A 24730-nucleotide genomic window follows, 5' to 3' on the forward strand; every position below is an offset into this window, starting at 1 on the left:
TCTCAACTCTCCACACTTAAGGCTACTGTGGCACCATGCTTAAACTGATCCCAGGAAAAACAAGGGGAAGCTCTCCTGCCTTGTGCCCTGTGCATCCTTGGCTGTGGTGCCAGATCATGGCCTCCTGCACCTGCTTTTTCTGCAGCAACAGAAATGGCTGTGGAGAAGCAGCCAACATGAACAGCGCACCAGCCCTGACACGATGTACAGGAGGCCATGAGAAGTGCAATCCCCTCCAACCAAGTCCAATGAAATAACATCCAAATATGAAACTGCTACTTCTAAACCCTACCTCAACTCACAGATCCTCATGTCGGACTTTGCTTTTCTCATCTCAGTAAATATGAGGTTTTGTATGCTTCAGCTAGGGACAGAAAAATCTTTCTCTCCTGAATCTTTTAAAGCTTCTAGCCAGAAGGAAGAAAAAGGAGGAGAAAGTGCTCTCAGATCCATATTTGGAGTGCTATCCCCTTGTGACTGAAACAAATCTCTGGATCTGCCACAGCTATTAGCCTTCTCCAAATAGCAGCAGAAGCAATATGGAACAAACTTGGTCCCTAGATAATTTCCCAACTACTCATATGGTTCTGTATAGCAGCCATGAAAAATAATAATTCTTAGTAATTTAATTCTGCTGTTGCTTGAAAAACTTTTGACCCAAAGCAGAAATTTTGGACGTGTCTCTAGATTCAAGACAACATTGCAAGCTCAAAAGACAAAGTTTTTTGAGATTTATTTCCAAACTTTTCTTTCAGGGGATAGCAATCCTTGCAAAGGAGGTAGAGATTATTCCGCTTCACATTTTAAAGGAAGTAATACATTTTGCAAAAATTATTAATTCTTCTTCACTTGCAGCTGTAAACCTTAAGTATAAGACCTCTACTGAAACTGCAGCTCAAATAAAATGCTAGCTGATAATACATAACAGGAAATGTCCATAACAGTCCCAAAAGTATAGAAGGCACACTAAAATGGAAATTACATTACAGCAATGATTAATGACAGCAGATTATTCTGTATAAGACAGCAGCAAGAAACTGTCGAGAGAATCCTCCAGAAAAAATGACAGTGCATCTCTTGCACAGACCCAATTGTCCTCCTACAAACAAACAGGAGCATAAACATAACCTGAAGAAAAATCCAAGCTTTATATTTCCAATTTTTTGGTTTGTTCTGATAGTTCTGAAAGCAGAGCAAGGAGCTGGGAATGACACAGAAGATTTGAAAACTTTCATTTTAGCCACCCAAAACCCTACATAGGAAACTGCATTGGGAGTCAAGCCAGACATGAGGAGCACACATTCCAGTCTCAAATGAAAGACAGTGAAAGACACTTCCCAAGAAACTAATGCATTAAGTTCTATATTTTCCACTTTCCCCCCCCTTTTTAAGGCTCTCTGTCCCAGACAAAGCATGAATATGTGAATGCAGACTGACATCCCTGTGCAAAACCCTCCATATATGTGAGCTGCCACTTCCTTACTTTAATAATCTTTAGCAATCCCCTCAAACAACTTTCCTTAATTAAATGTATGGAGGGGGGATTTCCTTAAAAAGAAAGGGATGTCAGTGCAAATGAATGTTAAAGTATTAGACATGCATCCATATAAGCCAGTCCAAGAGGACAAAGTTGTTTTTCTATTATTATTCCTGACATGCCTTTTCAGTTAAATAGACTTTAGCTTTATTTCTAGAAACAAGGAAAGTTTACATTTTGTTCTTTGGAGGCCCTGAATTTAATCTGCATTTAATGTCCATATACTATACCTTTTTTGTTGGTTCTAATAATTGTCTCAGACAACAGTAAAGGGCTTCCATTGGAAACTTCATTTATAGGCTTCTCTGGTGGTTTGTTGGCAGTATTTTCTTTCTTCATGTCTTTCTTTATTTCCTGCAGAAGACAGGTAGAGAGGGAAAAGAAGAAAAAAAGAAGCAGTTTAAAAAATGATATTAGAGAATATTCTAAATCTCAAGCTCCCAAGATTTCTTAAAACTTCTATGTACATCCCTCTGCCTGCTTTAATGTTACCTCAATGACTCTTACAAATTTGAAATGCCACAAAAGAAAGCAATTTTCAGTAACCTTTTCCAATGGGCACTATTGTTCTTCTTTTTCAAATAACTCCTGATCTATGCCTGAAAATTTTAGGATAGATTTATAAATCTCTTAGCAAAGATCACCAAAGCTGAAAAGTTTGAGGGGGAACAAATAGATGTTTCAGTTTATCAAACAGTGAGCTGTACATTTGATACACAGGGCAGAACCAGTACAGTGCTCCTGATGTAAAGGCAGCTAGGTCTGCTTCCCCTCCAATGAGAAGACCACAGAAACAACCACCATAGCAGGAAAAAAACTATTAACTAGGAAAATATGACAAATGCTACCATAATTGGCAGAGGCACATAGCAAGACTGCTGTCAGAGCTGTTGCTAACACTGACACATTTTGCTGCTCACTACCTTTTAAGGGGATTAATGTATATTGAAAATATATATGGTGGGGTTTCATGAAAGTAAATCCACAGAAAACAGCTTCACAGTTACTGCTACAGGTGCACAGTACCCTCTCTATCAGCTTCTTAGGCAGACTTTAAAAGCCTGACTGTGTTGCTGTCCATACCCACTTTGACAAAGCATCCAAAATATCATCACCTTTTATATATCTTATATTGAAATGCTACTGAAGAAAACAAACAGCATTACCTCCATTTTCTAGACAGGTAACTGACACACTACAGAGGATGAAAAATTTGCTTTTAACCATGTCCCAAAATTTAAGGAAAAAAAGAGTTTTGGCTTCAATCTTTGTCCTAGAGCCACAGAGCCACTCAGGCTGAGAGAGAACTCAGAAGGTCCCTACTCCAATGCAGCTCAAAGCAGGATCACCTCTGAGTGGAGGTGACCAGGCTGTTCCAGGCTGTTTGAGCAGCTGGGTTTTGAAAACCTCAAAGGACAGAGGCTGCAGAAGCCCACTGCTTGACTGACTTATAGTGACAAAGATTTTCCTTGTATCTTGCCTAGAACTTTCTTCTCAAGTCCCATCTGCTCTCTCCTGTCCTGCTCACCAGGCATCACTGTGAAGGGTGTGTTTTTATCTCCTGGTTAACAATTTTTATGCAGCAGAAGGTCCCCCCAAAACCCTGTTTTCAGGCTGAATAAGCCCACACCTCCCTTAGGGAGCATGTGCTCCAGCTTCCAGAGGTACAGAACTTGCTTTGGCTCATCAATATCTTCCTTTTAAGCAAAATTCTCATCCCAGCCACAAAATGGGATGCTGTATTCTGGATGTGGACTTATGAGTGCCAGGTAAAGGAGGATTTCCACTTCCCTCAATCTGCAGGCTATTAATGCAGCCCAGGATGCTGTTCACTGTGCTGGTGCCAGGGTGCAAGGCTGGCACATGTTTATGTTGCTGCCCACCAGGACCCACAGGTCCTTTTCAGCAGAGTTGCTCCCAAATTTATCAGATCCCACTCTGCAGAACTGCCAGTATTCCTCCTTCCCAGGGCAAGAGCTGGTATTTGTCCTTGCTGGATTCCATAATGTTCCTGTCTGGGGCCCTCTGAAGAGCAGCCCTGCCTTCAAGCATGTCAGCTGCTCCCCCAGTTTGATATCATCTGCAAATTTGATGAGACCTACATTAAACAGGCATTAGAGACAGGTGATGGCTTTGGATGAGCTCTTCCCATTACAAAAACCACTACCTCTCCTCCTCTTTTTCACCTCTCTTACATTCACTGCCCTCTTCTACATCACAGTGCAGGATCAACTCCGCCACCCCACAGCATTGTACATACACAGGAAGATCTTATTTAGATTTTCAGCATATCAGACATGAGCGCTAAAGCATAGAAGGCACATTTCTATTTGAAGTTTCTGAAGCTGTCATCTGTGGACAGGAAAGCAAGAATTTTTAGGTTATTCTCTGTAAGATGCATCTTAAACTTTAGTCTCATAAATTTTTTTACCTTTTATTTCCCCAAAACAATTGTTATTTCAAAGCTGACTTATTATCTATACAACATTAATACAGTCTTCTACATCTGCCCAAACCATTTTCTGAACATTAGTACATTAGCAGAGATAAAACTTCTATAAATTACTGCCTATAGAAGGTACAGCAAATCCTTTTTCTACTGCCATCACACTGATAAAATAGTATCTAAAAGACAACTCCTCAGAGTAACCATGATAACTGAAATAAAAAATGTGAATGTGTGAATGAAAGTGATAGATGCTGCTGTTGTTAGAAGAAATATTGTGCATAGTTCTGGTAAAAAAGTGAACCATGTGAGAATTTAAGAACACTGTATGCATTTAGAAGAATATATCACTTTCTAAAAGAAGTGGACTAGACTTAACACGTACATTATTCCACAAGCTTCTTTTTCACAGCCTTAAAAATGAAAATGTGAATAAATTACTTCACCCAGAGCTTTACATCTATTTTGCAACTAGGTGACAAACTCTATTAAAAAATTAACTGCCATTTAAACAGAATTTGTGAGTCAAACAGCATTCTCATGTGAACAAGAGCACAAGACAACATCCTACAGAAGACCCCATCTTGCCAGAACTCACTTCCTGTGTTTTATTACTGTGTTATTTTTCATTCTTTAGGTCAGAATGTAATTAAATCCTCAACTCACAAACTCTGATAGAGCAGTACAATATTTTTAACTGTAAAAATCCTTTTGCAACTTCAAAACTGACAGAGAAAATTGCCTGCTATAACAGAAAACAATGCTGTACCCTTTAGTCTCCAGTTGAATGACACTGGTTTCTTTGCTGCTGCTGACAGCTTTTTGAGAAAGCCTTGTTTGGGTCTAGAAAAAAGCAAAGGAATACAAGACAACTCCCAAACACTGGCATTTGTTTGTAGGGTGGGGAGTCGTGCACTTCCTTCTCATCCACTATTTGTGGAAAGAAGAAAGACACATGTGCTGACTGTGCACTAAGCCAAAATTCATACAAGGTTTGGCACCTTGCAGTCACCAAAATTGTCCAAGGATTTCTTTTTTTTGTGTGCCTTTCTAACACTTGTTTGAGCTACTTTTCATGACTGTTGCCTTTGATGCTCATGAGAAGAGCCATACTCTTTTATAGCTACTGCCCAGAATAACATGACATGATCAACCCCAGCAACCTGAAATTACAGACCCTGGAGGGAGTTGAAAGAAAAAGCGGAGAATTGTCTAAATAATGAAACAGAAATCAAGTAAAGATCAATCCAGCCCTACTAAGCTAAAATTTTATCAGAAACATATTCATACTTAGCAATACCCTATGGGAAGCCCATATCTAAGTGGCTTAGAATGCATTCTGTAGTAAGAAATGCCAGCTTTAAAACCTTTGCACATCTTTTCAATTCCTGGTCTTAGTCTTCAGCATAAGACTAAAAACTTATAAACAAAACCTAACAAATATTCCAGCCTCCAGCAGCCTCACCACTGTAGCCTGCAGCAAACACTGGTGCCAGTATTACAGCCCCTCTCCTCTCTCTGGTGTGTTGCTCCTGCCTCCTGGCTGTCTTCCCTTCTGTACTGCTCACCCTTGGGGAATTCAGGATTTTAGAACTTTTCTTCAGCTGTGGCTCAAACACAGCCAGACACCCTTAACCTCAGGCCATAGGGACCCTTGGTGTTATTAAATTCAGAAATATTGACATAGCCCTTTACATCTATCCCCATTCTAACATGCTGTAAAAATATAATTACTCTAAAATACCATAATGCCTTACTCAAAATTGCATTTATTCTTGAAAAATGAAGTGAAAACGAACATAAACAACTCTGGTGAAAGAAATATACCAAATAACTTTATTTTTATTTTAAAGCTCACTTTATTTTACTGCAAAAAGTATACTGGACATGGCATATTTGGTAAATGAACTACAATGGCCCTAAAAGCTTGGTGCTTAATCAGTATATAGTTATAGAAATCTCTCTATGTAACCCAGTCCTTCCAGATCTGCCAGGAGTTGAAGCCTACCACGTGAGAAAAGAGTAGGCAAATGAGCTTGCAAACCCATGCATAACAGAGGTGGCTTGTGGGAACTTTCCCCAGGGTATGACAAAATCTATTTCTAGTTCTGATTTCAAGTTGAAGTTTGCAGATATTATCTTTTTAAAAGAAGAAATTCCATGTACACAAATAAGTAGAAAGCAAACTTCCCGTTAGGACGGAAGTCCTCAATCTGCCATAAGTAGTTGAAGAACAGCTGAATTTAAATGCTAAAGGAGGATGAACAGAAACTAATAGTCCAGTTTCAAGTTCATGAACTGCTGTGCCTTGAAAAATAAGCTTGTGTAATAAAGGAGAGGAGAAACTAGAGAGGTAACATATTGGACTACATTATACTGGGAAAATATCAACAAATGCTGGGAAAAGATCAACCCAAAAATACTGGGAAAAGATCAACCTGCTGCCTGCCCAGCAAGGACTTCAGTGCACCTCCTGACCAAGACTTTTGCACTGGTTTCTGGTTTCTATTTTGACTACAGCAGATATATTCACACCCTGATCAGATACAATCACCACTCACTGTGGGCCAATCTGCCCTTGGGTGGAAGGGGGTGGGTGGACTGGTACAGCTGGACATCTGCACCATGCTGGGTCTCCTCCAAGGGACACAGTGTGAGAGCCTTCACCAGCAATCCCTGTGGTGACAATATCTGGAACTGGCTTGGCGACCTTGAGAGCCCCTCCCAGAATAAAGTTCACAAGACAGATGCCAATGGAAACCCCACAAAGAGCCTCAGGGGAAGGAGCTCAGAGGGATCCTGAGTGCAGTGCTTGGCTCTTTACCTCTCAGTTCCTGTGAGATGTTTCTGCAGAATGAGCAGTTGTCTCACTCACACAACCCATTTGCAAAGAGGTAGGCTTTCACAGTGCTAACAGCTTCAAAAATATCTCTAAACCTAATCTTTGGGACTATTTGGTTCTTGGTTTTGGAGCACTGCCCAGTATAAATTTCATGGATCTAAATGATGCACTTCTTTCCTAGCCCACACAGAGATAACTGCAGGTTCAGGTTAATAGCAGATCATTTTCAAGAGGCTGTGCCTCAGGAACCCAACCCTTAAGTAACTAACCTTGCATTTCAACCACTAAACCTAAAAGATGCTCTCTTGATGTCAGAAATTTTAAGGCAGCTTGCACCTCCCATCTACGTGGGTTTCAGTGTGATTCCAATATGATAAGCAGCTCTTACTCGGAAGAAGCGTCCTCAGTCTGAGAAGTACTGAAAAAAAGTAATTGTGAACTCTAAAAATAAACTAGGCTTCATTCCATGAAATATTATGATTTTAAAGATGTTATAAGGGCATAAAGGCCCTTAAAATTTGTACACCCTTTTAATGCATAAAAAAGACTACTTTTTTGTAACTAGGATTCAAGCATATTGCATAGATATCAACAGCCAAACCACTGTGAAAAGATTCTTTTCTTCTAGCAAACTTTGAAATATATTCTCTCCAAAGAAACATAAAATCCTTAACAATAACTGAGCTGTTTTTATTTTGATCTTCTCTAATCCTATCCTACATCAGTATAAGCCTCAGGAAATTTGAAAGATGTTATCCCTAAGCTCATCAGCTTTACAACGTGACAAAACTTCAAATAACAACAAATTACATAGTGTGATGAAAGTCCACCACGTAGGAAAATACAATATATTCAGGTATACCTGTACCTTATTAAATGGCTATTCTGACATAAAAAATATATAAATTAAACACAATTAAAATTTATAAATTAAGCACCTTATCTTTTGTAAGTAAAATACTGTTACTCATTGGAATGACACATGCTTTGTCATTCTGAAGAGAGGCAAAAAGAACAGTTAACAGCTTTCAAACTGAAAACATAGTTTTTCTACTGCTATTTGCAAGACCTAGCTTTTTTTCTCAGAATTGAATCATTTATTACATTTCAAGGAACAACTTTCCTCTATTTATTGCTTTTACATGATGAAGTTTCCGCCCCTTTATCAAAAAGCTTCCTTGAAGTTAGAGCAAATGCTTGAATTAGGTCAGCCATAAAGTTACAGTTAGGAAAGTACAAGAATTTCTGCCATTTTCACTACACCTAAGTTTCAAGTATTTTTTACTACAACAGTTCTGACCTTTACAGGAAACTCAGCTGAAAACATTTGAGGAAATTCCTGCAACATTTTCCATGACTCTAAATGCACCAAAATGCTTTTTTGTACTGCTGCAGGTACAAAAATCCTAAAGCCAACACTTCGCTCCTCAAAACTGTTGGGAGCCATGAAAAATTGTGAGAAGAATCACTATCAGACTATAAGGTGATTTATCTGTGTTTTCCATATGAAGGGAACAACAGTTCTTGCATCCTGGGAGCAAGAGGTTTAATCAAAATCAAAGCTTTTGAAAACAAGACACATGCATAATGAAAGAGCTGAAAGCTGAGAAATAGTGAGCCTTTCAAATTCTAAAATCTGTAGCATATGCCCTGCTTAAAGCCAAATATGGGAGTAGAAATAAGAGCCTGGAATCACACATAGCAAAGAGGAAACAACACAGTATATTTGAATTATCAAAAGATGACAATGGAAATGTCAGGAGCACTTCGAGCCCTCTGAGATACAGAATGCTTTTCTTTCAATCCCTTTTCTCAAAAACCTTACTTTACATTCCAAGAGACAACTGCCACCTTGATTTCCTGCAGACAGTGTCTGTAACTTCAAACAATATATAAGTTCAACCATTCAATTATTAAATGCCTCAAAATAAAACTCTGCTGCACAGTACATCAATTTAATATTTAGGCCTCCTAAGTAATTTCTTGTGCAATTTCACTAAAACTCGTTAAGAGTTATTGAATAATTACAAATGTCCTTAGTTAGAAATGTGACTCTGATTTTCAAGAATCTTGTAGCTCTAATATAAATAATGTATCCTGAAGCAAGGCTGGAACAAACATTCCATGCAACTGAACTAGAATCAAGACAAAAATTATTTTCAACCAGAAAGATGTTGCCTGCACTAAAATCCAGTATATTTTCATAGCACGAGCTTTACATTCTGTAAAAAGCAAAGTGACATTTCAGGGTGAAGTAAGAAACCATCTAGCTTTTATTTTCTGGGCTTCTTCATCACTAGCTTTTAGTTTCTCCTTTCTAGGGCAATAACAGGTCCAAGACACAGAGGGAGGAATGGGACCTTCAAGCACCATGATGAAGACTGAGACCTCCCCATCAGCTGGTTGTGACAGGAGACACTCACCAGTGGCTCTGTCACCAAGCAGAGGGGGAAGGATGGCTTGGAGATTGTGCTTTGCAGCAGTGACCCCCAGCTTCTAACAGAGGCACAGATCCCAAACTGCTATGGCACACATCCTCTGAGCTCATGACAAAAGCTATGCTCTTGTTTCACTGCTGCAGGATTCCACATCCTCTCTCTTTTTTACACTATCAGCTTATACCAAGTTTATAGGAAACATGTTCCCAGCTGTCAGGCATGTGACAGAGAAAAAAAAATAAATATTACAGTTCATGAGCCTCCTGGTTTGTGCCAGTACTGCCTAGTTCTCTAAGCACAGCCTGCTAAACCTTTCTTATCTGGCCTTTAAAATCAAGTCTGTTTCTGTGGCTCACATGACTGCCACCTGATTTATGGCTTGACAGAGAAAATGTAACTTACTCACCAAGTTGTACATACTGAACAGCATATCTACTCCAGGAGAGCAGGTACCTTAAGGATGAGGACTCTGACCTGCTTTACCCTCCTTTGTTTTTCGTTTTGTGTTACATAAAACAGATGCACTGATTTGCTCCCTCCCAGCACAGATAAAGCCTTGAACACAGCCAGAAGTGCTGCTTTCATGGCTGATCAGGCAAGCCCATAGTGCCACCCCTGCTTCTCAGATGGAAAGGCCTTATGAACACTGCAAAGCTTCCTGTCAGGACTCTGCTCCCCTGCCCACTGTACACCTAGAACCAGCCTGCACAATCATAAATTCATTACACTGCCATAGGTAAAGGCTTCTGCAGCCCATCTGTCATGCACGCTCCACTTTGAACATTAAATACTCATTTTGGTACTAATTTTATTTATAAACTTTACTTATAACAAAGGTCATCCCTCAGACATTTGAGACAATAGTGGGAAAATTGAGAACACCAATGTAAAAAACTTAATAGGTCAGATTTAATGCAAACAAGTGGCAACAAACAAATTTATTATGAAGTGGCAAACCAGCATTTGTTATGAAAAAAAATGAACTCCTACATCCAGTGTATTCTACATTAACCACGAAAGGACTGTGCACTGAAGGCACAGTGCAGCCTGCTCCCGCTCAAACTGCTGGTACTTCTGTGTGATAGCTGTGTCTGAACTCTCCTGTTTATCCCAGCCAGAGATGCCCAAGCTACAAAGTCCTCCATAACACAGGAGGCCACACTGTGCCAATGCTAAATCTTTTGTTTCTCTTCTACACATCAGTGACCAGTACTCTACAGCAAACTCAAACTCCTCTTTTAAAGAATCTCCACGTTCTTCCTTTCTTGATACAGATTTGTTATGTTAACTGTTACATCTTTTTTGCATCCTTCTGATAAGTAAAGATCTTCTGGATAGGATTTACACTCTTACACATGTAGAAAGCCTTGTACTTCTAGAGAGATGAGTGCCTGTTTGATAATAAAATTAAGAAAACTCCCAGATTTGTTGAGTCTTGTGCAATCTTTCAGCTCTGCTTGTCTGTGAACATAAGTGTGTGTTTCTGCATTCACTCAGCTCCAGAAAATCTTGTTAAATCCCTTAGACTCAGACTTTGTGCTTCAGTTCAAAGGGAGACAGCTCATATTCACCTATACCAATTAGTTTACTGTGGGGTTTTTTTAATTACTAGAAAATAAAAGATTAAAGAAACTTGATTAAAGAAACATAGGGAGTGGAGGGGGAAGGGAGATGGAGACTAGGAGAAACAGCAAGGAATACAACAGTCAGAAATGTAGAGAGCACATTTTAAAACAAAGAATCACAAAACACCACCTTTCTCAGAGAAAGCCAGGAAGAAAAAAGAATACACCCTCTGCACCTTGTGGTTTGGGTTTTGGAGACATGCTTGGCTACATCAGTGATCAGCTTCACTACCACCAGAAGAAGCAATTCATTACATCTTAATGCACTTAACAGACCAAGACTGAAAATTATAATTAGAGTAATAAAAAAGGGAAATAGGAAAACCATGGTGTGCTGGGTGCTGGATGCCACTCCAAGCCTGACCCATTTTTTTCAAACGACAGTACCTCTCTCTGAGGCCTCCCAACGTAGGTGTAAGCAAAGCAGAACTGCTGAACAGACACAGCAGATGGCAGGAAGCACGAAGAAGCAGAAGTGATTGGCACAGGCCGGGTGCAGGAGCACTTAGCATTTTGTACACACTGTGACAAGACACCTCTGAGGAAGACTTTGAAAAACAGCAAGTACATTTGTTGATCTTTATGTGCAGGTTACCCAAAGTAGGTGCGAAATACAAAAGCAGAAGTTTGTTAAAAATTTATTAAAAGCGTGAGGAAAACCAAACCTGTCACCTTGTCATCAAAATGGAGGGACACACCATCCATGTATGAGACACTTGAGAGATGATGACCCAAAGACTCTAAGATTTAGAGTAGGCAAGTTGCAGAGTTGACACAGACTTTGCCTTTCAGAAACCTCCCAGAGAATCACACTGTACGCCTGCAGCAGGTCTCTCAACCTGCAGATGAACTGGAAGCAACTTCCTCATTTCATACTGCTGTGGAGCTGTCTGCCCATGAACCCTGCAGCACACACTCCTTCCCAGTTTTAATCTGGGGCTGGAAATTTGTTTTGTTTTACCTGTTTAGCAACATATGTGAGCAATGGGATTAAGGGCAGAAGGCACTGCTGCAGCAGGGATTGCCATGGGGAAGATGCTCCACAACCCAACTCTCTAACTGGCATTTTCTTCCCCCACCTCTATAACCTTCATGACATTGGATGGCCAGCCAGGCTTTTATCAGCTGGAACTCCTGCCTTTCACCTGTGTCTGCCAACAGCACAGTACATCTGTGTGCATTCCAGCTGCCCAGGGCTCTCAGCACACACACACACACACACACACACACACACACACACACACACACACACACACATCCCTGCAGGTGCTCAGAAACACACGTGTGCTCCTCCCTGCATCCTTGGATACCACAGGGAGGTACTCTGGGGAGGCACTAAAGGTGCTTCTCAGCCATCCTCTCCCCAGAGCTTAAATTCAGCTCCAGCAGAATTAAATTACTCAAGCAGTTTCAAACAAAAAGAAATTTCTTCTCACAAAGGTTCCATTTTTACCCAGCTATTGGAAGCATTGTTAACATTGCCTGAAAGTGCAATGTCATTCCTCATTGCTTTGAGTAGAGAGTGGGATATGCCAGAATTTAGCTTGCTAAGAGTTTCTCCCCATAGACACCTGGCCTTATTAAAAAATGTAACAGACTACAGTTTTAGACATTCAAAAATGGGTATTTCATGTAGTAAAAATATTTCTGCTGTCAGTATTAAAAAAACCCTGTGCATATTAGCATATATATGCAAATTCTGTTGTATTTACGTTCCTTCTTACAACCATACCAATTTGAAGAGATGATCAGTACAGAAAAAAAGCAACAACATAGTCTTAGGGAAAAAAAGTGGTGGGAGCCATTATCACAAATTGTAACATGTTAGATAAGCAGATAAGCTATCTCTGTGACACAGACAGGTTTAGAGCGAGACAAAGTAACATAAATCCTTTATGCAAAATCCTATCACAAACCAGATGATCCTTAGCAGCAGGATTTTCTAATGAGAACATTAACTGACTCACCCAGTATCTGGCATTTTGTTTAAAATCATATGGAAGGTTTTTTTTAGAAAGGATTTATCTTTTCTGAATTATGCTGTACAGTGAAAAAGAAACAACAACTAAAAACAAACCACACAAACTGAAAGGAAGTCGTTGGGCTACACAAAAACATGCAAAATACATAAAATACAGCTGCACACAACTTCAAAATTTTCATTTCAACCACAATTTAAAAACCCTTGGTGATGGTCCAAACAACCATTTTTCTATCCAATTAGCAAATAATGAAAAACTGTACAAATTTCTACAGGTGTCTTCAAACACATAATTCTTCATTATAAAATGAAAAACTGCGCCATAAAAAGGTAAGGGCAAATTACAGGCACTCCTATTGTTTTTGATAGACCTCTCACCAAACACTCCATTGAACTGACACAATTGCTCAACCCTCTGCAGCACAGAGTTATTAAGGTTATGCAGAGAAGTCCACTGAACCCTGGGGAGGGCAGGTGTCAGGGAGTTCCACTGCATGTAAAATTAAAACTGAGATTCTTGAAGATGCATCACTGTTTTAAAAGACAAGCTGAGACTTTTTTCAAGACAAAAATAAAGGATCATGAAAATATTTAAAGGGAAAGATAATTACAGTGTCACAGGACTTTTAGGGCTTTGTTTGTTTGTGTAACCAGTTGTATGAAAGCTTGCAGGAATTAATGAAATAAGATCCTGGATTAAATCAGGGTTAATGAGATCAGGAGTAGATGCATCATTATTCAAATCACACACCATGTGAATAGTGTGTGCTGCCAGACTTGTAAATCAGAGATTAGAATTTAACACTCTTCCTTCTGCAGTCTGACAGTTTAGGACGAGAGGTCTCTTTATAAATATTGCTGGCATCCACCTGCCACTGTTCACAAGACAATGTATTATGATTCCAGCTATTCCTGGAGCTAAGCACCAACAATTTCAAGAGGCAGCCAATGGCAGAAGCAGTTCCTCAGCACTCCTGACAGTCATGTTCCTCAAGTCTTACAACCCTTGGAGCTGTTAAGCAAAATTTGTTGCTTGATTATTTCCCATCTTAATCTGACCTTTCTTCCTGCAAACATTACAGCAGGTACAGGTTAATTCATGGGACTTTGGAATGGGGCCATACATCTTATGGATTCCTTTTTGTCTGGTATAGCCTTCTGAGTTCCAGCATGTTGCTGATATGCTCAAACCCAGAGGTAACTTCTTTTTGGGGGGGGGAAATGGTATGAAACTAAAATGACTGAGAACAACAATTTTAATAATCCCTATTAAAAGGTGTCCTGGAACAATGGAAATACCTTTATAAAATGTAGGTCACATGTTTCTTTGGAAGTATTAGACTTAATTCTAGAGATTTGATATTTAGAAAAGATAGCCCTATTCATAAAGTCTTAATAGGTGGGAAATTTGACCCAAACCTTAAACAACAGGTCTCAAAATGTCCCTAGAAATGCAGCAGCTGTCCTCTACACTTGAGACTGCTTTCTCTTGGTAAAATGAAGGTCTCTGGACAAAGCTTTCCATGGTAGAATTTTCTAGGCTCTTCAAATGTTCTGTCTGCTCCTTTAAAGCTGTGAAAAAGGAACAAGCAGGGAAAAGGGGATGTATTGGTCAATCTATTCTAGCAAAACAACCTTCTATATCTTGGTCTTATCCAAGGGAAAAGAGGTATAAAGAATGCAAATAGAAGAAATAACCATGCTCAACACTGATCCAGAACAACAAAGAGTGTTGCTCAAGACTAAAAAATGTGTGATGAGTGCTAAAACTGCCTGAGAGAGTTTGATATACCATTGGTATTTGTAGGAGAGGTGTAGCCTAGCATCACAGATGGGAGAAGATTTGGTGACCACAGTCCTCACCTCAAATTACTCAATCCCTTCATTACTCAATGTTTGCAAAAGAGATTGGCATGCTACCTTTGAAGTAATGCATCATACTGAAACTACCTTTGGAGTTTCTCAACCTGGTGTTTATTCAACCAGCATGAAACTTTGAACAAACCTTCATGGCTATCTGAGCCACACAGACTCATTGGCTTGTATTACCAAAAAACCCCCAAACAGTATAGGACATATTATGGTCAAGTCCACATGAGAAAAAATGATGTATATCTGCTTAGCACACTCAGCAGGTTTCCTGTTCACAGATGAATTGCATGAGAAAGTATAATCTTTGTTTGGATAAGTCTCCTTCCAAGCAGAGACAGCTATTCCATTGTTTCTCCAATGTACCATGTGGTACCAGAATGCTTGAGGCTCACTGCTATTCTAAATGAGATGAAGGTAAAAGAAAAGTACTGATTATGCAGTTCTGCTGAGGGGAAATGAAGGTTTAAAGATGACAGTTAAAGAAAGCAAGCAAGTGCATAGGAGTCATCAAGGATGATGAAATGGTGCTCTGACCATATATAAAGGTAGATTGGAATTTCAGGACCAAGTCCTCTCAACCTGTTTGCCTTGCTGAGCATCACTGAATGAAGATGCAGATGATGCAGATTGATTCAGCAAGCAGGAACAAGATTTCACCAGCTACAAACACCCAGGGAAATTACCTTTAAATACTTTTGAATTAAAAAACTTAATACTTACTTTTCATTTTTACCTTTAAATAAGAATCATGAGTGAAAAGCTGCATATGCCATACATAGAAGAAAGACCTATTTTTTGATCTAAGCATTAGCAATTCTTTTCACTCACTATTTTATCAAGAAAATATAAATTCATTTTGAACATTTGAAACATTTCTGGTCGGAGTGTTGTAGGCTGAGGGAAGGCACTGCATGTTATTCCTCTGTGTTGAAGAGGACTCACCTACATTTCAAGTAGACTTTACTGCAACTTTAATTATTAAACTGCTATGGCTCCAATTATATATATCCAGATCTATGCCTTGAAATTCTAAATATTGACTTACACAGTTCTCAGGATGACAGGAAAAATGTTAGCTTTTGTTCCCCAAGAGCAGCCTACCTTAAGAGTAGCTGCCTGCTCTAAAAGATAAATGTGTATGCACAATAAAAATCTTAAAAAATTAAGCCAATCATTGGATAATTAATACAAATACAAATATCTCTTGAAAAAAAGAGGGAGAAATCTCATTTAGCAGAAGGGAGTATCCTTCCATTTTTGGCAAATATTGAGTTTAAGAAGTTGCAGGCAAAGCACAGTAATTTGCCAGGCAGTTCACGAGAGTACTCTCTATCTGCCCTCCCCTGAGCTGTATTTTTTATTGAGAAGGCAAAAAGCAACACTCCTTCTTCTACATACTCCAATATCTTCTAGAAATTACAGGATATTCTAGTTGCACTTAGATTTAACTGCCTTTACTGCAAAATGTTTTAAGTTCAGATGTAGGGACTTTTTACCTTTACAATATTAATTTCGACAGCACAGAGCATAAGCCACCTCCTTTGTTTTTATTGGGAGCCATTCTTGACACGTTTAGCTCAGGTCAAGGTGTACTTTCACACTCAGGTAGTTCTACTGGTTTTAACCGGTGTCATCAAGAAATCAAGTTTTTAGGCTGATTCCTCAGGAAAAACAAGATCCCATATCTGTCAGCACTTCTTACACTGTGCATAGGCTAATCCACTCCATAGGGGAATACTGAAAAAACAAAAGTTGTCTAGGAACACCCACACAGCAGTGATTTAAAGAAACACCCAAAGCATAGGTGTGTTCTACTTTGTAAACAGTATAGTTTCAATCCCAAATCAACTAACAGACTCCTTCAGGAAAGTCATTAACCACTCTGGACAAGGGCTGTGGTCGACATGTCCCAGAATTCATGGGAGTGGTGGCCTGGGAACAGATCCCTCTGAAAAGGAAACAGAGCTGACCACACATCATACTACTCTGAAAAGTATAAAAGACAAAGATACCACTTCTAATTCAAATATAAAACTGGGAAGAAACAAGGCCCATTGAGGGTGTTCTGCTAGAGGAAGAGAAAGACAACTACAAAGCTAGCAAGCAGCAAACATTAGACCCAAGGATCTGGCAAGCAGCTGGAAATCCACAACTGAAAGGAAACTCCACACACTCCCCAGGGCTGGGGAGGTGCAGCACAGCTGTAAACTGGTTTGGATGTGTCTGCACTGCTCCACACAACACAGAAGTGCTCGGGGCAGAGGGGCTCCTCACTACTATAGGCGGGGGGAAATGCAGACCTGTGACAGGTGAGTGCATCTGCTAGTGATGAGAGCAGGCAGCTATAGCAAATCCCCATTTAGGGAAATGAATTTCACACATTCCTATAACAGTGTCTCCATTCAGCCCTCACTCATTTAGAGAGAATGGGCCAATCCTACACTTGGTCACTTTTCATCCATCTTCTGTCCCTCTGTCAAGTAAGCTGCACTGTCAGTGACTACTGCATCGAATTTGTGAGTATTTACAGGTATTTTCAGACATAGGTATTTTCAACACATATTTCATTATCTACCATCAATACTAACACAAAATTTCAGTTGGCACAGACTACAAGGCACGAGGAAAGAGTTTGTTTGCTTTGGACTTAATTTTTTCCGAAGTACTGTGCAGGGTGTGAGCAATGACAAGAGTCACATGAGTCCACTGGGCAGCTGAAGTGCTGGGGAAAGAACCTTCCTCTACAAAGGGGGGAGGCAAGTAACTAGTCTGTTCAAACATATCTCATAATTACTAGTTAAGCTGCTAAGGCCAGGTATTTTAGCAGCTACAAGAAGCTCCTAAACCAACAATTTAAATGCTCTGAATCTTGAAGAATCATGTTTATCTTTCTTACTTAATATGTCTTTTTTTTAAAAAATCACTTGCTTCCTCATCTAAATAGGCTTTATCTCACATTCACTGTTGCCAAGTCCACACAAATAAACATTCAATAGCTGGAAGAAGTCATTTAAAAAGGCAAAAAGGAAGCTTGAGTATAATAAGGACCACGCTGGCCAAGTACTGGTCAATTCCCTATTTCCTGTATTTTAAATATTTATTAAATATACACATAGAACAAAATAAATGGTGTGGTCTCCATTTATTTACACAGCTACACAAATCTTTAAACAGAACCAACCACACCTTAACATTAACACCATTGACAGTTTAATAGGAAGTAATTTATTTGTCATTTAGAAAACAAAGGTTGGAGACACAGGTAATCAAAACAAGTATTTCAGCTTCCTTTCTCCCTCTTTTTCCCTTTATCTCATAACTCTGCCTTCAGTATGGCAGTTTCACAGGTCAGGGATGCAAAACAAAGCTGTTTGGTTTTCAATAACATGAAATTCCCTCTCATACTTCCAATTTTTTTTAATTCAAATCTATTCAAAAGACACATACATGCAGTTCTCAGGGAAATCCTATGTATTTGCTTATTTGTCTTAGTTTATCTATTAGGTTCCTCTTACTCAGAGAGTTTAACTTCCAAAAGTAATTTTCTACACAAAGATGCTTCTAAGGTCAGAAAATAAGACTCTTTCATTTAGTTGCTCAGGTTTCCTGGTTATGTCAAAATATTTACCCAAATTTCTGAAGTACACAAGGAAAACTGGGAAAGCCTTCCCTTTTCACAAAGTCACAACTCAGACCTTGTCTTTGGATATTTATTTTCATTCACTCGAAATCTAGGGCAGTTAGCCACAAACCACATTTTTCAACTAAGTATTGTAAAAACATTGCTAACCCTGAATTCAATAAGAATCTTTGGCCAAATATTTTTACCAGCTGTTCAAAATTTATAGTATTTTTAAAACAAGGAAAAAAATTCTATTAAATAACAAGAATTATCATGTCTACTTGCATTCTTAATTCACGCACACACACACATATATACACAATAAGGTTAACAGAAAAAACCCAGAGTAAATTAGAAGCAATCTCCACAGCTTATTTCTAAAAATCATTAACTTTTAAAGTACCCTCTGGAGGACACAGCTAAATTTTACTTCCACTCTCTTCTCACATCATATTTTTGAACTTCTTTCCTCATTTTAACAATATGAGATATCCAAAAGAAAAGATGCCCTGAAGACTCAATTGAACCAAAATGTTTTCCACACTTTGCTGTTCTTCAGTGAACAGTGTTTTAGGACATTATTTTGTGTAAATGAATACCAAAACTGTTCAGTATATTTAACATTAACAAAATCTAAATTGCCATAGTATGTGTAAAATCCTTTTGATAATGTAGAAGGCAAGAGTGCAGTTAATTGACACTCATTTATACTGTTTAATTTTGTAAGCTTTATTTCATAAATCTAATATTATCCAGTTAAGTGGATGCTTAATGCAATTATTTAAAAAAGAACACTCTGATCGTTTTGATTCTATTCCCCAGTCACTGCTTCAATAGGTGTCTGCTGGATCCATTAGAAAATTATCATCATCACCAGTGGAAATTCTGCCCAAATGGACTGTAAGAGAAAGTTAGCAAATGTAGCTGAATCATGACACTTGTGGAAGGGGTCCAGATTTTTTCACATCTTCTTGAAAAAGCTAGCCCATTTAAATGGTACTAAACATGGAAGTGTTTGTTTAGATTTTAACATGTTTCACTCAATTTCATGCTTGTGTGGTCCAGTTTGAAGAAGAAGAAGCAACACTGACGTCATAAGCATCACCTGTAACTCTGCCCAGGCAGTGACATCAGCCAGCACCTGGCTGAAGGAGTTGAGAAGCCTTGATTTGTAGGGCAGAGAGCAATGATTCAACAGAGTTTAACAGTACAAGAAAAACTGCTTGGTGGCTCTCATCCTGTCACTACACGTGAAAAGCCAGCCTTATATATTTGTAAGGACTTTCATAGCAGAAATGTGTATTAGACATGACTTTTTGTTCTTCAGAGGAAGAAAAGTCAGAGCTGCACTATCCAGATGTCAGAGACAACAACAATACAAAACCCAAGAGCACCTGTATCTGGCCACAGCCAGATGTCTCTTTGCCTGTTGCAGTGATATCACCACTGTAATAATCTGAACTTGTTATCTTTATAACCTTTTATGCTGCATGTGTATCCTGCTTAAACACTGAATCTCAAGAGGGCAAGCACAAAAACCACCATAAGATACTGTACTACTACACACTGTCAAGAAAACAATAAGCCTCAAAAACTGATATACAGGTTTGAAGATGCAGGTTTTATTTACCATATAACTGCATCAAGCTGATGATCATTTCTAAAGCAGGTTTTTTTTATTGCAAACAATTGGAAATTAAAACTGAAAGATATTAGAACCAGTCCCAAAGCTTGAATACAATCAAACTTTATTTTCTGTCTATACCATTGGCTTGGGGACAGAGGAAAAGCCAACTGTGCAACTCTTAGCTCTAGATCCCCTAAAGGGAGTGAAATCAGCTCTGCTAACTGAACAGCCATCAAAGCCTGCAAGGTTTTAGTTAATATGCAAAAAAGCCCAGAAATCCTCAAAATGGGGGTGGGATAACACACAGGAATGAAGATAAATGAGGGGGGAAAAAATTAGCAACACGTAGTACAGGTAAAGAGCCCTTTAGCATCAATGTATTCTTGCCTTCCCACACAGCACTCTGCCTTCCACCCTCAGAAACTGTAGAGGGTTCTCAGTAAGAACATAAAACCAATCCTGTTTGTTTTTAAAAGGAAGCACATATGCTGAATTAGAACCAAAACCTACTGAAAATGTCTGAGACTGGGAAGAAATACTCTAAACACCACAACATTTGTACAAAGTAGTATTCATCTTTTATCCAATGAAGCCCAGTCAGTTTTTTCCCTGGTGTGTTGAGCTACTGTTGAAATTCACAGCTAGAGTAACTATGCAAGCAAGCTTCCAGAGAGGCTGGGATTGGGACAGGCTGCAAAACAGCCTCTCTGAATTTCCTGAGACTACAGCAGAGTCCTGTAAACACCCTTTATTATAACAGCTCCTTTACAGCCTGGAAGTATGCATTAAAGTAATAGGAGGCTGAGCTGTTGAAAGGGGGAAAAATACAAATTCTACTATTACAGATGTCTACAATAATATAGTAACAGTTCCTGTTAAAAAGTTTTGCCTTATTTTACGTGGTAGCTGAGAAGAAATAGAGTTTGTTACCAAAACTCAGTATTTCTACAACAACCAAGACTTAAAAGAGGAGGGAAAGTGGGAAACTCAAGAAGTGAAAAATGAACCAGGTACTTTGAACTGGGTATTAATAATCCAGCAGGTAGGGCATCAGCTCCAGCCAAAGATCTGGCTGTGGAAAGCAAAACTGTCTCCCTTGAAAATCAAGTCAGTCCATGGATTAAGCTGCTAAATACAAAACATGCCCTAACAGAGCCAGAAGTCTGGCAAACCAGGCACTGGGTCTGGAACAGCAGGAACACATCAATCAGCAGGCACGGGTAGTCTAAAACCCAGTCTATTGTTTACAAAACTCAAAGAGGAAGGGAGGGATTTGCAAATTTCTTTTTCTGTAATATAGATAAGTAAATTTAAACAAATAAACAAACAAAAAACCCTACATAAGAGACAAATTGCTTAGTAAGGACAAACTACAAACTGTTCCAGGTCTACATCTGCCTAGTCCCTTTCCTGAGATCCCTGCTCATCCAAGACAGCACTTACAGCACTGCATGACAGCAGCAAGTTTTAGTTAGCACCTATATTTTCTTGTAAAAAATGGTTAGCATCTGCAACTCTGTACATATGGATTAGGAGTGGTAAATACATGAAAGCTTAACTCCATTATAGCACAGTAGGGCAATGAGCAGCATGTTTCTCCTAGGGTTACACACAGAATATTCTCAGTCTGACTTGTAGATAATTTCTGTAAGATATTACTTGAGAAAACAAAGGTACAGGGAGTTAGGAAGTATAGTGACCTGTATAGGTTTCTTCCTAGCAGACCAAGTACCAAGTCACCTATTCAGTAAGCTTTTACCTTTTATTGCTTTTATGTGTACATTTCTTCTATCTGCATATATTGCACACAATTGATTACCTGCCTTGGAAATGATGTTACCCTGTCCTTCTCCTGCACTCTATGGAGTGTAACCATGGCCATAGTTTTGGTTTGTCCTACAGTTTTTCAAGGTAAAAAACTAAATGCAGCTCAGCCACCTCCTCTGTCACATTTAAATTATAAGTGACAGCTTAGTTGGAAGACCTAATTTAAGAAAGAAAACAGGCAATTTGAATAAGGCAAAGGAGGTTGGACTTTCTTTTCTCAAAAATTCACAGTGATTTTTCCTGAGTGAAAGAGATCAAGTCAGGAGTCACCAACATTAGACAACTTGCCAATTTTCATACAAATAAATGGAAGACTTATATTTATCCACTCAAAAAAAAAATGCAATTACATGCTATAATCAAGAGCAAGATGGGCCCTGGAAGTAGATACTCAAAGTATTTCTACGTTCAAAGCATAGCATCCATCCCAGAGCTGGCAGGTTACATGCAGCACCAAAACAGAAAACAAAAATGATTTAATGGCAATTTTATGCTCCCATTTTGAGAAGTAACAAGAAACACAACACTAAAGGGTTAATTCAGAGGAGCCTGTCCTTCTCAGCTGTCAATTACTGCTGAGTGCTGGGAAAAGGGCACTGGACAAGACACACCAGGACCACAGCAGCTCCTTCATTTCAAGGTGTAACCTCTGTCTCCATGCAGGGAGGATCCACTTCTACCAACATGCACTGACTCCAGGCAAGCAGCCTGTGCTTTCTTGGTTATCTGCAGAAGACCAAGCCTTGCAGTCCTACTACATTACTTCCCTAATGCAACCCTTATGCAAAAATACAGTGATTACCTGAATATTTTCAGTTCTTTTGCCACAGTCTTTTAAAAGCTGGGGCAACGTTCAGCTTTGCAAAGTGAGCTTGAAAGAAGTGAGAACTAGAATCACCATGCTATATGGAAGAGATACAATACCTTCTGTTACACATAGAAAGGAACTTCAATTGGCACAAGAAAGGAAAACAAACACGTATTTTTAATCAAAAGTTTTGAATTTATATTTAAATAGCTGATACCTTTTGCAGCTGCTTAAGCAACACAACAGATGACATGCAAGCCATAAACCAGGACATACATTTTTAAGCTTCCTTTCAAAATCTGCAGACTAATTTCTTATTCCATCATGCCAAAGCTCTTAAAGCACACATGTAGAAGTCCATGGGAAAGCCCTGCCCTTCTCTCTTCCACAAGGTACTGATTGGAATGTTCCTCTATGCCCAAAGAGAGCCATCTGTCTGAAGCAGGGGTCTCTGTACTTTATTGGCTGTAACATGGAGCAAGCAATACTCCAAAAACTTTCCTGCTGGTTTTCAAGGTAAGACCCACCTACTGATGCAAGAAGTTTTTATGAGTAGGCTAGGCCTTGCCCATTCAGGAGTTCTTTAAAAGTCTTTTTTACTAGGTATGGAGGTTTAGATTCCACATAGCAAAAAAACCTCTAAACCCAGTAGGAAATGCACTCTAAGCTTTGCTACTGCACTAGGAGTGGAGCTGCAGAGACAATCAAACTGCTAACACAGACCCAGGAACCCAATCCTACAGCTCAAAAAATGTGCTGAATTGGTGAAAGGCTGCCAGACAGCCGGGATCATTGGGAGCTGCCACGGTTACTAGCTGGGGTTTAACTCTGCAGGCTCTAAGCACCACAGTGCATAGAACCAGCTACAGAGTTAACTAATTACAGAGAAAGGAAAAACTTGTGTGGTGGAAGAGGAATGTCATATGGACAGTCATCTGCAGCTTAACCATCTGGACTTTCCATAACCCTTTCAAAACAAGCATAGAAGGTATCAAAGGTATGGCCCATCCTTTCAGTTCTTAAGATCTATTTCAGGATATTATCTCCAGTTTTTCCATCCCCAGACCCCCAATTACTCCACTCCAAATAATTTCTGAAGCACAACAAGGGACATCTCACTGCCTTTTCTTCACACTCCTGTCAGCACATCTGACAAATGCTTTAATAAAATAAAAAAGGAGGGGAGAGGGGGAGCTAGAACTAAAAATGGGTGAAGGTGGAATTAAACAAAGTGAAGTAAGATCATCATATTTTCAAGAAAGGCTCATGTAAAAATAACGCAAGAAGAAGTATCAAATATTTTAAAAGGTCAACCAACAGAAAATGGATTTCATCACTTATGTTCTTCTCTATTAACTCATCACAGTTTGACAAATTCTGCTCAGCTACATCATTTCTGAGACCTTTGCAGTTAACATTAGGCTGCCTCAGGACAGCCTCCTCCTCCTCCTTCTCCTCCTCCTTTTAAATTATTTTCAGAAATATCATAGAGCATGCCTAATAGGTGAATCACAGATTCTTTCTACATACTCTCAAAGACAGGCAAATTAGTTTTTTCAGAGTAATCAATCTCAGTTAGGTAAACAGACAACTCCAAATGTAATTTTCGCATTTTAGGTAAAAATTATGAAAATCGATTTCTTAAGAGTGGGTAAGATATCCATAAGTACATTTCATTAGTAAAAATGAGGAATAGAGCAACCTCTTCTTCAAAATATTAAAAAAAAAAAAGGACCCTTTTTTAAAGACATATGAATGTGGTACTTTGTGCCTAGACTACAAAAGAAATAAGGAAAAAAAGGAAAAGTGATGCATCTTAGGTAGTTTATCTCTTCTCCACTGTATGTTCTGCACTGTCACTGCTCTCATACAACCTCAGCCCCGAATTCTTCACTCGAAGGTTAGCAAGACAAACCACACACATGCTAGCACACCTGAGCACTCCAACAGCTTCACACATCGAGCAGGTGGGGGCACAGCTCCCGCTGCCGTCGGTCCTGGTGCAATCAGGGGCACAACTCCCCTGTGCAATGAGGTGGGCACAGCTCCCCAGTGCAATCAGGTGGTGGCACAGCTCCTCAGTGCAATCAGGTGGGGGCACAGCT

The 24730-nt window shown here is 39.2% G+C and overlaps 1 protein-coding gene across 6 annotated transcripts in view; it reads right to left on the minus strand.

Moving 5' to 3' along the window:
• SH3KBP1 (SH3 domain containing kinase binding protein 1) overlaps positions 1–24730 on the minus strand; it is a 209539-nt gene that overhangs the window by 129522 nt on the left and 55287 nt on the right. For all 6 annotated transcript variants that reach the window (XM_018913607.3, XM_050973299.1, XM_050973310.1 and 3 more), the window contains one exon: positions 1768–1891. In XM_018913607.3, the coding sequence (XP_018769152.1) occupies positions 1768–1891 (124 nt within the window). The remainder of the gene's footprint in view (positions 1–1767; positions 1892–24730) is intronic.

This window comes from Serinus canaria, chromosome 1 (assembly GCF_022539315.1).
Source record: "Serinus canaria isolate serCan28SL12 chromosome 1, serCan2020, whole genome shotgun sequence".
NCBI classification, from domain to species: domain Eukaryota; kingdom Metazoa; phylum Chordata; class Aves; order Passeriformes; family Fringillidae; genus Serinus; species Serinus canaria.